Consider the following 12,021-nt stretch of genomic DNA (forward strand, 5'->3'; position numbering starts at 1 on the left):
ATATGGTCTTAATTAAAATAAGAAAGTCTGTTTACTCCTGTAAAATACTCCATAACAGCAGGCTAGCTGACTATCACCTAAATCAGCTATTAAAAAGGTGAAAACTGTGAACCTGTTACCCAATCAAAATGATTAACCATTCAAAACTGTGAACTTATTATCAAAAACAGAACTCTTTACTGACCTTATTAGCAGAATATAAGATAAAGGCATTTATTACTTGAAGGCTATCATACAAAGACTACCCGCAGTGGGACTTAGAGAACATCTTCACAATAAAAAATTGCACTTCTTTTTTTTTTTAAAACAGCATTTACTGGGCTAACAATTACTTGAAGATATTTTTAGAAAACAAAACTAATTTTTTGTATATAAAACAAGTTCCCATTTCCACTCCAGCTGATAATTTAAAATGACTGTTAGAAACATTGTATTTCAATCTTGCAGTATTAGGAAAGGAAAAAAACAAGAGCCTTCTGGTTAAGCCATAGGTGCATTACTGTTTGCTGGATAATTCATGCATTTTTACCAATGGGCTTATAAAAATCATGCAGAGATGTGAACTCCAACACTCTTCCACCCCCAAGATAACCAGGGCCTAAACCAAATAGATAATAACCTTACCACGTTGAATTTCAGACTGCCTCAATACATTCTGCCATGAGTCAGCCTAGTTGTATTTTATCTTTCATACACATCGAAGACCATTTTCAAAACAAAACCGGTACTACTGCTACATTTAATACAAACTTCATTCAAATAAACGTATATCTTGTACCCTAACATCCCACATTCTCAAGGYGGGACTGAGTGCCAGGTTACCTGTGCTAAAGTCGTACTGTTATGCCCTTCTGGTCACCGTTACTATGTTGCCTTCCCAGTTTTTCTCCCTTACTTTCTCTTTCACAGCTTATAACMCTGCTGATATTACTAAGTTTTGGTTTTTTTTAAAGGAGCAGAAGGGAATTATGTTTTATGTCATAAAGCTCCCCCCAAAATATTTTTAGATATACAATTTTGGAGGACTGCAAGTGTTATCTGAACAGAGTTTGGTGAAAAAAATTGCTTTTGGGTAGTGGGGTAGGAATCCAAACCACCTTGCACAAGAATTCAAAGCCACTGCGGAAACTGTATTTGAACAGAACCACAATAATGCAACGTCAACGTTACGTTTTGCACTGCAGGGCTTATTCTAGCACAGCACGCATTGCAAAATGAAGTGGCATAGTTTCACTCTATTTAGGACATTTCCTGAAAGGACACTTTGAACAGAAATTATAAAGCAAAGCCTCCTTTTGATCTCATCTTTTCTTGAAATGTGGTATTATAGTTACTCAGCACCACTTTGTATCTAACGGAAATTGTCCTTTATTTATGAATCTAGGGGCATTTGGTCCTTGGGAATCTCTGAAAGTTCTATTTCTTGCATCTGGGGCAGCTTTTTTCTGAAACAGCTTTTTTTTTTTCTTCCTCCTTTTGATAATACTACAGTTTTATAATATGAAATACAAACAGCATTTAGTTATTACAGCTAAACAGCTGTTTGATTTAAAAGGTATGAAAAATAATCCATCTTTATCAAAACGACTGAGGTAGTGACATTTTTAAAAACAATATGCTCTCTGAGCWCACTTGCCTTGATCAGACTGATGTTAAAAGGATAATTTATAGTGAAATGCAGCAGTAATAGCACAACATGTAAATACAGGAATGAGACTTGAATGGATTCCAGTTTTAAAACTGCCAATTTAATTTCCCATTTTGTTCAAATTTTTATTCTTGTTTCTGTCATGGCATGTTTACAAAAGAAAAAGTGGCAGCAGCTATAGAGTAACATGTTGGGCACCAACACGTCTGCTAATTTTTTTTCCCCATAAGCCTGTCATAATACTAAAAGTGAATGCTATTTGTATCAAAACTAATTAACATTGGACAGGCAGTGTAATTAAGCTGTTAGCATCCTTTTCAATACAGAGAGGAGGAATTTGTTGAACTGTTCCAAATTTCTTACGGGGCAGAAAAAGGCATTTGAATTTCAGAGAACAGTCTGCATGAAATTGTCAGTTTTTTCATCATGATTTGGAGCCAAAAACATTAAATTCACTCTAAAATTAGGAAAGACATCTCTTGCTTTCTTTAGGTTTCACTTTCGTTCTTCATTAAGTTTATCCATACTTGCTTCCTAGGCATCTTTAATCTCAAAACAAGWGGGAATCTTCCAGAAAGACAAGGGATTCTGAAACGTGAGAAAAAGGAGTCCCACAACTACATACTCGTGATAAACCCGATTAAACAAATCCACTTAAAATCTCATTCCTTTGTGGATAAGCACTTTACAGACCTCTACACAGATGCAAATTGTTTTACAGTTATGCTGTAAACCCCCTCCTTCTGGGACTTTTCAATTTATGTCAATGTGTAATTAGCAAATGAATTGCACTAGAGATTGCATTCACTGCTTTTTTCCTTTTTTTTTAAAAAAACTCCCCAACCAACATAACCTCCCTCCCACCCCCAAACTATAAGTCATTTTCAACTAACTGATTCTCAGCGAAAACAGTTTCATATCCTAAGAGTCATACGAATTGGCAGTTAGCCCACAACTGACTTAGCGGAGAGAATCATCTTCTATCACATATGTTTATATGTGCTTATATCCATCATAGGATAACTGTTGGTCAGAGTTTATGATAAATTTAATTCCAGAAACCTGTCATACTCGGGGGGTAACCACACAAAAGGGGTTTTCCCCACTTCTCTCCTTACTGAAAGGTGGCACCCAACTCATACACTGAAGTACAATCAGTACCTTCATAATTTTATTTTTGTTAGTACAAATGCAAATCGAAGTCAGTTAATTGTGCTTGCTTAGGAATTCCCAGGTAAACTATTTTGGCAACAATATCCTCTCAAGGATTATACAGCTTAGCTGTATGGTGCTTAAGCAAACGCTTCCTTTTAGCCAAATTAGGCATTTTGCCTTTAATTCTGAAGGCCATATTATATTATGGGAAAAGCCCTTGCACGCTTATTCTCTTTTAATTGTTACCTTTCATGTATCTCCTCCTTTTCAATACAGCACAATATCCACTTAAGGTTTTTGACAATTGCCACGAAGGAAACAGAAGGCAAAAATTTCTCAGCTTTCTTAAGAACCAAAGCGTTCCTGTTACATTGCAATGGCGATCTTGTACCAGAAACAAGACCTCAATCATTATTTTATTAATTTTATTAGGGAGATAAAAAAAATGATGAATATCTCTGCTTATCAGACAGCTCCTATGTCATTTTGGCCAACTGGCTAGGGGCCATCTGTCCACACAGTATGATTCAGGGTTCCTCATCACTGTACCATTTCACTCCCCAAGCATCTCCCATACTTTCTCGCACCAAAATCATCCCAGGACACAAACAGCCACCAGTACCCAACACCTCTGAGCATCATCAGAGGACAAAGAAACAGCTGTTAGAGTCCAGAGACTTAAGGTCAGAGGAGAGAAAGGCAAGGCGACAACATACATCAAGTGAGAGAATAAAAAATATAGAAGCCTAAGTGTTCACTCCAAAAGTCTCTGTAAAATACTTGTTTAAACTGTTTCTCCTGAAAAACATTACTTTACATTCCATTAATCAAAATGTTAATGTATATATCTTTTATCAATTTTCATTCAGCTGTTCTTTACTAGAAGTCTCATAAGCCTCTCTAAAATTTGTAATTCTTTTTTGACAGCTTTTGGAGATTCTTTGTAATCTTAAAGTATCCTTTCTTCTCCAGGTGGTAAATACTAGATCTTTCAAAGTGCTTGGCTGAAGCAAGTATAAACGATTAAATATCTTCTAGGAACACGTCAGTATTGACCACTCCTTTGCAGAGTACTTTCATCTGAACTATCACTAGGAAAAATTGCCAGATGTACCAACTTTACAATTCAAGCGAGTTTTAGACTGCAAAAGGACTTCAAAACCTGTATCCACCATTTTAACCCTACCAGAGCATTCTGACAGCTAGAAAGATCCCAAATAACCACATGTGTGTGTGTGTGTGTGTGTGTGTGCGTGTGTATCCAAAGCAAACACATAAATATTCTGACATATATATGCAAACCAAAGGTTTGTGGACAGAAATGAAGCACTGCATACAAATTCTTAAATGCATTCTTGGTACAATTACATATAAAATTCATACATATACAAGAATTTTTCAAATATTTCTTCAGAGTAACATGCCTAGATTCTTCTACACTTGCTCATTGTAATAGCATCTGTTGTGGTGGTAGAATTCCTTTCTAATAGCTATGAAGATTTAAACTGCAGTCCATCTACCCCGAAACGTTCTGTAAGGCTACAAGTTCATTCCCAAACTCCGGGCATGACTCCCTTTTTCTCCGTCTTACTCCCAGAGGCCAGGGGAGGAGCGTTACACAAGAGGGAGATGACGGATTTGCAAAGCTCCATCCTGAAATAAACCAGGAAGTTTAAAATTTTACTGCTGATTACAGCAGACAAGGAAACAACAAGAATCATTTTTCTGCTAATTCTGCTGGGAATCCTGAATTACAACTCAGGAAACAACAGACTTTAGCGGGTGGGGGAGAGCACAGGGGTGAATAAAAATCAATATACCACTTTCTACCAAGAAAATAAGGAGGCCCTACAACAGTAGCAGGAAAAAAAAAGACGAYAGAACTGACTGGCCAATATGAGAGAGGACATGATTTTAACAAAACCACCAATATACATACTGGAACTTCAGGTTGAGATTCATCAGGTACTTGTTTCTTACAGAACACTGTCATGAATTTTTACAAGCCTTTTAAAAGGTAACGTACATAGGTTCTGATAGATCAGACAACCTTCATTTGCAGTTCCTCTTCTGTACAAAATACAGCCCGCAACATCTTATTTGCCCTTGCCCCTTTGGGCTTTAATTACACTAATCAATGTTCAGAAGAGAAGTAATAGGGTTTTTTCCCTGCAAAAAGAGGAATAGGAAAAAAAACAAATCCCTCATTTTAAATAAACAAGTTCTTTAGAATCCAAGTCTACCATATATTTATTCAGTTTTAACTCACAATAACATTTCTGAATAAAGGAATTCTAGTTTTCAGCACAGCCAATCATATTTTTTTCTCTTTTATGAAGCATATTTTATTATCTTGTACAAAAAGAATAAACTATGGCACTTTTATGCAAGCGATAGTTGTGATAAAACACCCTATAAAGCCTACAAGCTTTCTGTAGGCCCAATATCACAAACAGAACACTTTCTGCCCATTTGTCTAAAGCTGTTATTTTCACCACTAATACTCACATCACAAAGTAATAACTGGTGCTGAAAGGCATGGACTGTATATGACTCTGGTTTACAGATTCTTTTTGTCTTACAGCAAGCATTTTAGAAATATAAAAAGGCTAAATTATATCACAGTCGACTGCTTAGAACAGAGTTTTACTCTGATCTACTCAGATGCTACTTACGCTTTCCTTGTTTGTCACATCTGTGTCAACTTTATGCCCTAACCTCCCCAAGTAAAAAAATCAAGAAAGCTCCCATCAATCTCCAGCAAAAGTAGAATTCAAGATGATTAATATTTCTAACACTGAACTTAAATATCTGACTACACTGCAGTGCAAATGACATCTTTCCTCCGTGCCTGTCCCCAGTCCCTTACAAAAAGCTTTGAAGTTCAGCAAGACTTTAAAAACCATGGTTACGCAGCTTTTCCCCGCGCTACCGCGTCATTCTATCCGAGCCCCCGGCCAGGAAGACCAGCACGAAAAAACTCTTGTTTCAACATCATTCAACGGAACAGCCACAAGAAGACTTCGGAGAGGATACTGAGCATTTCCGTGAGATTTTTCAGCCGGGTCTCCTCCAGTGAGGGGGCTCTAGCAGTAATCAATCCTCACTAACAATTCAGACTTAGTCTTTACACATCTAAATAGGCTCACTTAGTAGTTCTATCAGCAGTTCTCCATTTATCACCTCAACCACATTCCTAGCTTCTCTCTCAGCAATACACAACCTCAGGGTAGGGAGGAGGAGGACAAGGGATCTTGACACATCTTCCACTATTGATCCACACAGTGGGTAAAAATTTAAGGAAGAATTTAGAGAGTTAGACCCTAGAAGCTGTGATACATCCATCTCCTATCTTTGCTTTCACGCATTAAAAAAGAAAAGTTAAATCCTATGGACAGAAACACTTCAATTATAATTCAAAGTATTCCATGCAAATTACCTCAAGCAAATTCTTCATAAGGTAGGGAGGAGTAATGGAAAAATTCAGTCCCAGAGTTAACATTTACAATCCAGGATTGCCTGAAACTATACTTTCAATGGCAATTGTAATATTGCTCTATAGAGAAAGCACCAACCATGGTGGTCATGGCCAACAACTCTGATAACCAGAAATAAAAGATTTACTTGCTTACAGAGTGAATATTTAAGACCTGACATATATAAAATGTGTGGGCTTGTATTAATTTGCAACCACTTTTATATTTGAAAAATGAYTTCTACAAGACAGTAAAATTCATAAATTAAGTGTTCCATTATGGAAAAATAAGTAGATAGCTTTAACTATGAGAAGCTATAAGTGTAATGCGCACAATTTCTTTCGACAACTTGGACCAAAACAAGTGAGTTTCATTTCTATTAATTTTCGCTTTCTTAGCATTTTAGGTTCTTTAAAAAAAAAAAAAAAACGTACACAAGCTGTCTGGGAGCTTACTTGCAATGTTCAGATTAAATTCTGAAGGATGAAGCATAGCATCGATCACGCTACATTGTACCGATTATCTCAGAAAAGGGTGTTGCCATTTGCATTGCTGAATACTCAATTGACAACATATGGGTCAACTTTTTTTTTTTTAAGGCATATTAMACTTCTGAACACTTAGGTTAAATCACTGCATTAAAACAAACATGAAGTCAAGATGACATGTGCAGCTAGGAAGAAATGATAATGCTGCAGCTTACAGATACTGACTGAATATTAGATATTCATGCAAATTATCATTCACTTTACTGCCAGGACACTTTAGCTTAACTGCTACCTTAAATCAAATCTTAGGTTACTATAGGTTACTACAGTCACCCTGGAACATGAAACCAGAGTAACCATACAGTAGGTTTTATGTAACAACTATGTCATTAGTTAATGATTTAAAACTTTACCCTCTGCAAGGAATCCACATTCCAATGTAGTGCTGGAGTGGTTTCCACATTCATTTTTTAATGTTACTTTTAAAGTACAAGTATTGTAGCTAATATTATAAAAATGCGCTGAGACAATGTCTCAAGAACATGAATGCATCTTCAAATGTTCAAGTCATGAATCAATGACAAAGAAAAGACTATTCTAAATATTTCTGTGTATTTTCAAAATGCATTTCATTGAAGATACCATTAAAGACACTTAAAGACACTTACTTTGGTTGCATTCTAGAGATAGGCTTTTAACTTCAGATCCTAAGTACTTCTAATTCTAAATGATTATAAACACTGTTCTTATTTTTGTGTTTTTCAATTTTGTTTCCAAGAGGGGAAGGCAAAAAAGCTCGCCTCTTTGTGAAAATATCCTTGAGGAATTACACTACTAAAAATACTGATAATAGCTTAGGTTCCATTTTTAACCTTTTTTTCCAAATGCTTTACTGCACAAGAAAATACATTTTTATAGAGACAATAAACATGCACTTATTCCAAATAAATGAAGATAGGTGCTCAGCTGACAGTCAAATTTTACAGACAGTTAGGAAAGATGTACCTGAAGAGAGAAAACTAAGCACCACAATCATGAGTATTTGTTAACTCTGAAAGGACTGGAATATTATTACACTACAACTTAGTTACGGACCTGCAAACAGTCCAGAATTTGTATCGGTTATGATGATCAAAATAAAGCACGTAGGTCACAAAAGAAAACATTCTTTTTTGGACTTATTACCTATTACACATTAGTTACTACACTGTCTACATTATACTCAGTGCAAAGACTTGTCACTGTTATTCTGTTTTCAAGAGATGTAACTGGTACATTAGAGGTCACTGTTCAACTGATTAATAATAAGAAGTAATTTCATTATAAAACAAATAGTTGATTTTRCCTGTAAAAATGATTATGCTGAGATTCAGGTTTTGTTTTTATTTTTTAATTGCTCACATTTATCACTGGTATAAGAAATCCCTTTTCACATACTTGTGTCTCCATTTTAATTTCAAGTTACAAACCTTGTTAATGCTTCAAATTTCCAAAAGTGCCAAATGACCATAACATAAAATATTTCTGTGAAGAACTGCTAATTTCCTTACTTAAGAACTAACAGGGAATTAAAATCTCTATTAACTTAGTGCTTAAAATATTTTTATTAGCTCTATATTGTTTCCAACTAGTACAGTATCAGTAAGTTTYGATTTTCCAGCACTAACTTAACAACATAGGTAGGGACCAAAATCATCAAGGAGCATAAATACCACACACATTTCAGAGCAAACATAGCAATAATAATAAAATGTGATTGTAACAACTTTCCATGCTCAACCTTCATATTGACAGACAACTAAATACAGTGCTCCACCATGTGGCAACATATTAGGGAACGGTTCACACAGCAAGACCTGTTTTTGTTTTTTTCCCCCACTTTCTAAATTTTTAACTATTTGTTAAAAATAAATTCATTAACAATTCCATCTTAGTATTACTAGCTAGTCCCTCAATAAGTTGTCACAGCTTCATTTATCTCAATAGCTCATTTTTAATACATCTGGATTAGCAGGAAAATATTTGGACAATATTTTTATTTGTAAAGCACAATATTTACCTGAAAACATAACTGCCCCATGACTATGAAAAACCAGGCCTTATTTCTTGCCAGACATGCATCTTTGCACAGTAATTGGGTAAAAGCATGGACTGTATATTAAGCTCCTTCACAACATAAATACCTCCAAAAAACAAGGCAAATGCTCAACTCATGGTTGATTAAAAGTTTCAAAAAAAATCTTAAAAAAAAAAGTTACATGCATGCATTATTTTGCAGTTGCTCAGCTACTGTAAAGCTGCTTTTCTTTAACTTAAAAACAAGAAAAAGTCCAACTTGCACAAGAAACACCAACAGAACCCACCCAAAATCTTTTAAAAAACCTGCGTCCTGACACCACTACATGATATTTGGTATTTTGGAACATGTTTTTGCAGCCAAATCCTAAACTCAGAGGGAAAAGCAAGTTTTCATTAAACGGGACAGCCTTTGCTCACATAACGCAGTGCTGCTGTAATTTGTTATGTTACAAAATTACTTGAGAACATAAGGCCAAATAACACTTGTATTAATTAAATCACAAGTTAATTTGTCCTGATATATTTGTTAGACATTTTGTATGAACACATTCAGTTTAATCAAAATTAGTGGCAAATACTCACTTTAAACATCACAGTCTTTCCTTAAGAACCCTAAAATCCCTGCCATCACTGTATTCACCATCTCAGCTTTGGGCTCATTTATAGCACACCGCAACCAAAAGCTTTACTAGGACTCTTAGGAAATCTAACAGAAAAGTGGGTGACGTGATACGCAGTCACAGAAGTAAGGTAGGTACAAAATGCATTTCCTACAAGCTCAGTATCTTGAGCAGAGGGAAAACCTGTAGCGGAAGAGGTACGAACAGCCAGCGTCCTCATTCCAGAGCCCAGGAAGTAAGAGATTTACAATTCTCCTTCTGTGAAAGTTGCTCTGGAATGATTTGAGAGAGTCTCAACACAGAGCCTGTATTATCATGTTACAAAATAAGAAAGTCAATCTAAAACATGTACTTTAATTTAAAAAAAAAAAGGAGCCTTGCACAAAAAAATTATTCTACCTTCTATATTAAGATCATGCTGGGTTTTTCCTCTTGTTTTTTAAACCCTAACTCCCCTTCTTCCACCCTTCCCCAGCCCACCCTTGCTCATACRCAGCTTTAAAAGCCCCTACAATGCAATTAAGACCATTGTGATTTTCTCCCTAATGCAGACAAACCAAYAGCAAGAATACAATGCACATTATGCAAGTTACTGCATAGTTATGCAAGTTATATGCATATCTTTTCCTACACAGTGTAGCTCACTGTACTGAGGATATGGAGACACTTGTTTGATGTGGATGCTTACTCTTATTTTGAACTGTCAGATTTTCCTCCATTTGTGTCAACTAGCTTTTTTCACACTAAAATTTCAACCAACTGCTAACAGTATTAATGAAGCACTTCACAATATAAGCTTTTAAGACCCTAGCAACATCTGAGCACTGTACCACATAAATCTACTCCAAAACAGGTCTTGGAAGACATCATGCGCACAGCATCGGTACTTTATTTACTGTAGCCTACCCCATGCTTCATGTTGCCAAAATAGAGAAAAACATCAGAAATCTTTCAAGATGAACAAGGCCTCACAGTGGATGTATCACTCCGTAAATGATATATGATATAACAGATTTGTGTGAGCACTCCTATACCAAAAGAGAAAAATAATCTTTCATTGAAATAACCCCCCGCCCCTTACTGGCACAGTTTTTTTAAATCCATCTCCATAGCTCTTCTGCAGTTAGCATTCATGAGATCAGAAGACAGTCATTTTATGTGCAGACTTTCCTTTGAAAGTGACAGCTATAATCAAACAGGGAGCAACTTCTCTAACTATTCAGCTTCCCCTCCCTATTTACAAAACGGGCTACACAAAAATRGAAGTTGTTTTCTGGATATTAAAAGCACTGAATTTAGGGGGAGAGAAACCAGTTTACCATTCTTAGAAGATCATTTGGAGGTCTATTACTGTATCTACTAGACAACATCACCACATACCCTGTTTTCACACTTGAGCAATTTTTGCTCTTCCTTTTTTTTTTTTTTTTTAAACCAGCACTGCCCATAAAGCAGACAGCTCGACATACAAATAACTTCAAAAATCTGTGACCAGTCAAAAACAATTCCCAAGAACTTGAACCCTGTCGCTTACATGGTACCGTTTGACTGCTCGTCGCTATCCATAGGGACACAACCACTTACAGCCCCGGACCCCTCTAACCTTCCAGAAGGAAATGAGGTTAAGGGCAATGGTCAGTGGCTAGACTCTCCAGAAGCAGCAGCTCTTTGGGCCAGCCTTAACTCATCCGACTTTGGAGTAAGCAAAATGCAACCAAAACGCGTCGTTACRCGCAAGCAACAACTATTTATCCGCAGAGGAGTTTCCACTTCCTACTTTTAAAAGTAGCCCACGTTTCTTGCAGAGGCTCAGTCCTGCAACAAAAACTAAAAGCTACACAGCCCGATGCTTAAATATGAGGCAGGGAAAAACAGAGAAGGGGAAGGAGGGGGAGAGAGAGAGAGAGAGAGAAAAGAGCAGAGAGAGAGAAACCAGAAATCCCTTTTTCCAAGGGACAAGGAAGAAAAGCAAAATTCTTCAAAGCTGAGATTTCAAAACCTTCTAGCAAATCCAGCACAGGTATCTTTCCTCTGGAGCACCGCACTAGCTGCAAAGTGACAACCTTACAGAAGTTACATCAACGGTCCTCGGACACACTATATTTTATTTAAGTTAGCATCGGGTAAACTTCGTATTTAAACACTGTAACAAGTTCCTAGTTGTATCCAGCAAGCAGTTTCTGAGATCTTCATGCAGATATCTTCATCCCACGAGAAACAAGCCCTGCTCTATTCCCAGCAGCCTAGCGAGAGGATTATAGGGCAGCCAAAGAATGCCAAGTTGCTACCGCACGCGTTTTTAAGCGCCGATTTCTGCAGAACGAGGGGAGAAGGCAGCTCACCTTTATCCTGAGCGCAGGACAGGATCTCCTCCTCTTTGGGGTTAGTCACCTGGGTGATAATGGACGGGTTGTCCATGGAAACCGAGTGAGATTTCACCTGGCTATTTCCCTCCCGGAGGCAGGCTCGTGTGCGCGGATTTGTTTGTTTGTTTGTTTAAAAAAAATCAACACGCAGATTTGCATTTAAAAAGAAAAAAGAAAAAGAAAAGAAAA

At 36.7% G+C, this 12,021-nt stretch overlaps 1 protein-coding gene across 7 annotated transcripts in view; it reads right to left on the reverse strand.

Moving 5' to 3' along the window:
- The window catches only part of CTDSPL (CTD small phosphatase like), an 84,651-nt gene extending 72,636 nt beyond the window's left edge, over window positions 1-12,015 (reverse strand). For all 7 annotated transcript variants that reach the window (XM_026072484.1, XM_026072448.1, XM_026072466.1 and 4 more), the window contains exon 1: window positions 11,809-12,015. In XM_026072484.1, the coding sequence (XP_025928269.1) occupies window positions 11,809-11,884 (76 nt within the window). In that variant the 5' untranslated portion in view covers window positions 11,885-12,015. The remainder of the gene's footprint in view (window positions 1-11,808) is intronic.
- Between the last annotated feature and the right edge of the window lie 6 nt (window positions 12,016-12,021).

The sequence above is a fragment of the Apteryx rowi genome, unplaced genomic scaffold (genome assembly GCF_003343035.1).
Source record: "Apteryx rowi isolate R43461 unplaced genomic scaffold, aptRow1 scaffold_109, whole genome shotgun sequence".
Classification (NCBI taxonomy): Eukaryota; Metazoa; Chordata; class Aves; order Apterygiformes; family Apterygidae; genus Apteryx; species Apteryx rowi.